Here is a 1,177-nt window from a genome sequence, read left to right as displayed (position 1 = left end):
TGGGGGGGTGTCCCTGCCCTGCTGTGCCCAGAGATGGCTGCTCCACGGCGCTGGTGGCCCCACAGAGTGGGTGACTTGTTCTCCTCTTTCCCCCTCCTGCAGCAGTAACTGCGACCTGGACTATGATCTCTACAGGGACGACTTCCCGTACCGGTGAGCACGGCATCCCGGGAGCAGGGTGGGCTGAGCACGCCTCTGCCGAAGGTGGAAAGCCGGGTGTCCCTGGGCATCCTTCTCCCCACCTCCGGGAGAGACTTGGTGGCATTGTCCCCTTCCAGGAACACAAGTGCCTCAGCTTCACCGGGCTGGGGACCTCAGGGGTGGGGTATCCCAGGGCAGGAGCAGAGTGTGGGCTGGGAAGTGCCTGTTTTGGGGGTCCTTTACCACAGAGAAACCCCAAGAGATGCTCTCCTGGCTGGCAGGGGCTGCTGCTGCTGCACCTCCGAGGTTGTGATGACACTGCCGTGCTCTTGTGCCCTTGCAGGGTGTACGAGTACCAGAAGATCCCCCCCCTCATTAACCGCATCCCGCTCAAGACCAGACGAACTCACGTGGGAGCAGGAGGCAAAAGCAGCCCAAGCCCCCAGCCTGGGGCGAGGAGCAGCGCCAGCTCCACAGCAGGACGGACAAAGCGTAAGTGCGATGGGGCTGGGAGGAAGAGGAGGCTCAGCCCTTGTGTCTCGCTGCGTTAGAGCCGTGCTGGTGCCTGAAGGTCCCGCTCGGTGCTGAACCAGTTGCTACGAGTCCCCAACTCCAGCAGACACAGCCTGGACTGCACTGGGCTGGTGGGGACCTGTCCCCATTCCCTGAGGATGCCCATGGGGAGGACGCTCTGGCATGAGGATGCTCTGGCATGAGGATGCTCCGGAGAGGATAATGCTCCAGAGAGGATGATGCTCCGGAGGTGGCTGCCCGGGATGGTGTCTCCCCGGGTCCAGACAGGCTGGAGATCCAGGTGGGATCCTAACGGCTCCTCTCCCCGCAGTGCGGGCCGAAGAGCTGCACTCCATCAAGGGGGAGCTGAGCCAGATCAAGGCGCAAGTGGACAGTCTGCTGGAGAGCCTGGACCGCATGGACCAGCGCAGAGAGCATCTCACGGGTGAGGAGATGTGCTGGAGACCCTCCAACACCCACCTATCTGTGCTGGGCAGCCTGTGGGCACACGCGAGCCTGGACC

The 1,177-nt window shown here is 63.2% G+C and overlaps 1 protein-coding gene across 1 annotated transcript in view; it reads left to right on the top strand.

The window, feature by feature from the left end:
* Positions 1-102: 102 nt before the first annotated feature.
* The window catches only part of LOC114818524 (RNA-binding Raly-like protein), a gene marked incomplete at both ends in the record, with an annotated part of 1,552 nt that continues 477 nt past the window's right edge, over positions 103-1,177 (top strand). Inside the window, 3 exons of the mRNA XM_029084712.1 lie at positions 103-153; positions 485-633; positions 986-1,099. Of these exons, the coding sequence (XP_028940545.1) occupies positions 103-153; positions 485-633; positions 986-1,099 (314 nt within the window). The remainder of the gene's footprint in view (positions 154-484; positions 634-985; positions 1,100-1,177) is intronic.

Source organism: Antrostomus carolinensis, unplaced genomic scaffold (genome assembly GCF_000700745.2).
Source record: "Antrostomus carolinensis isolate BGI_N321 unplaced genomic scaffold, ASM70074v2 scaffold27134, whole genome shotgun sequence".
NCBI classification, from domain to species: domain Eukaryota; kingdom Metazoa; phylum Chordata; class Aves; order Caprimulgiformes; family Caprimulgidae; genus Antrostomus; species Antrostomus carolinensis.
This window is presented reverse-complemented; position numbering and strand designations above follow the sequence as displayed.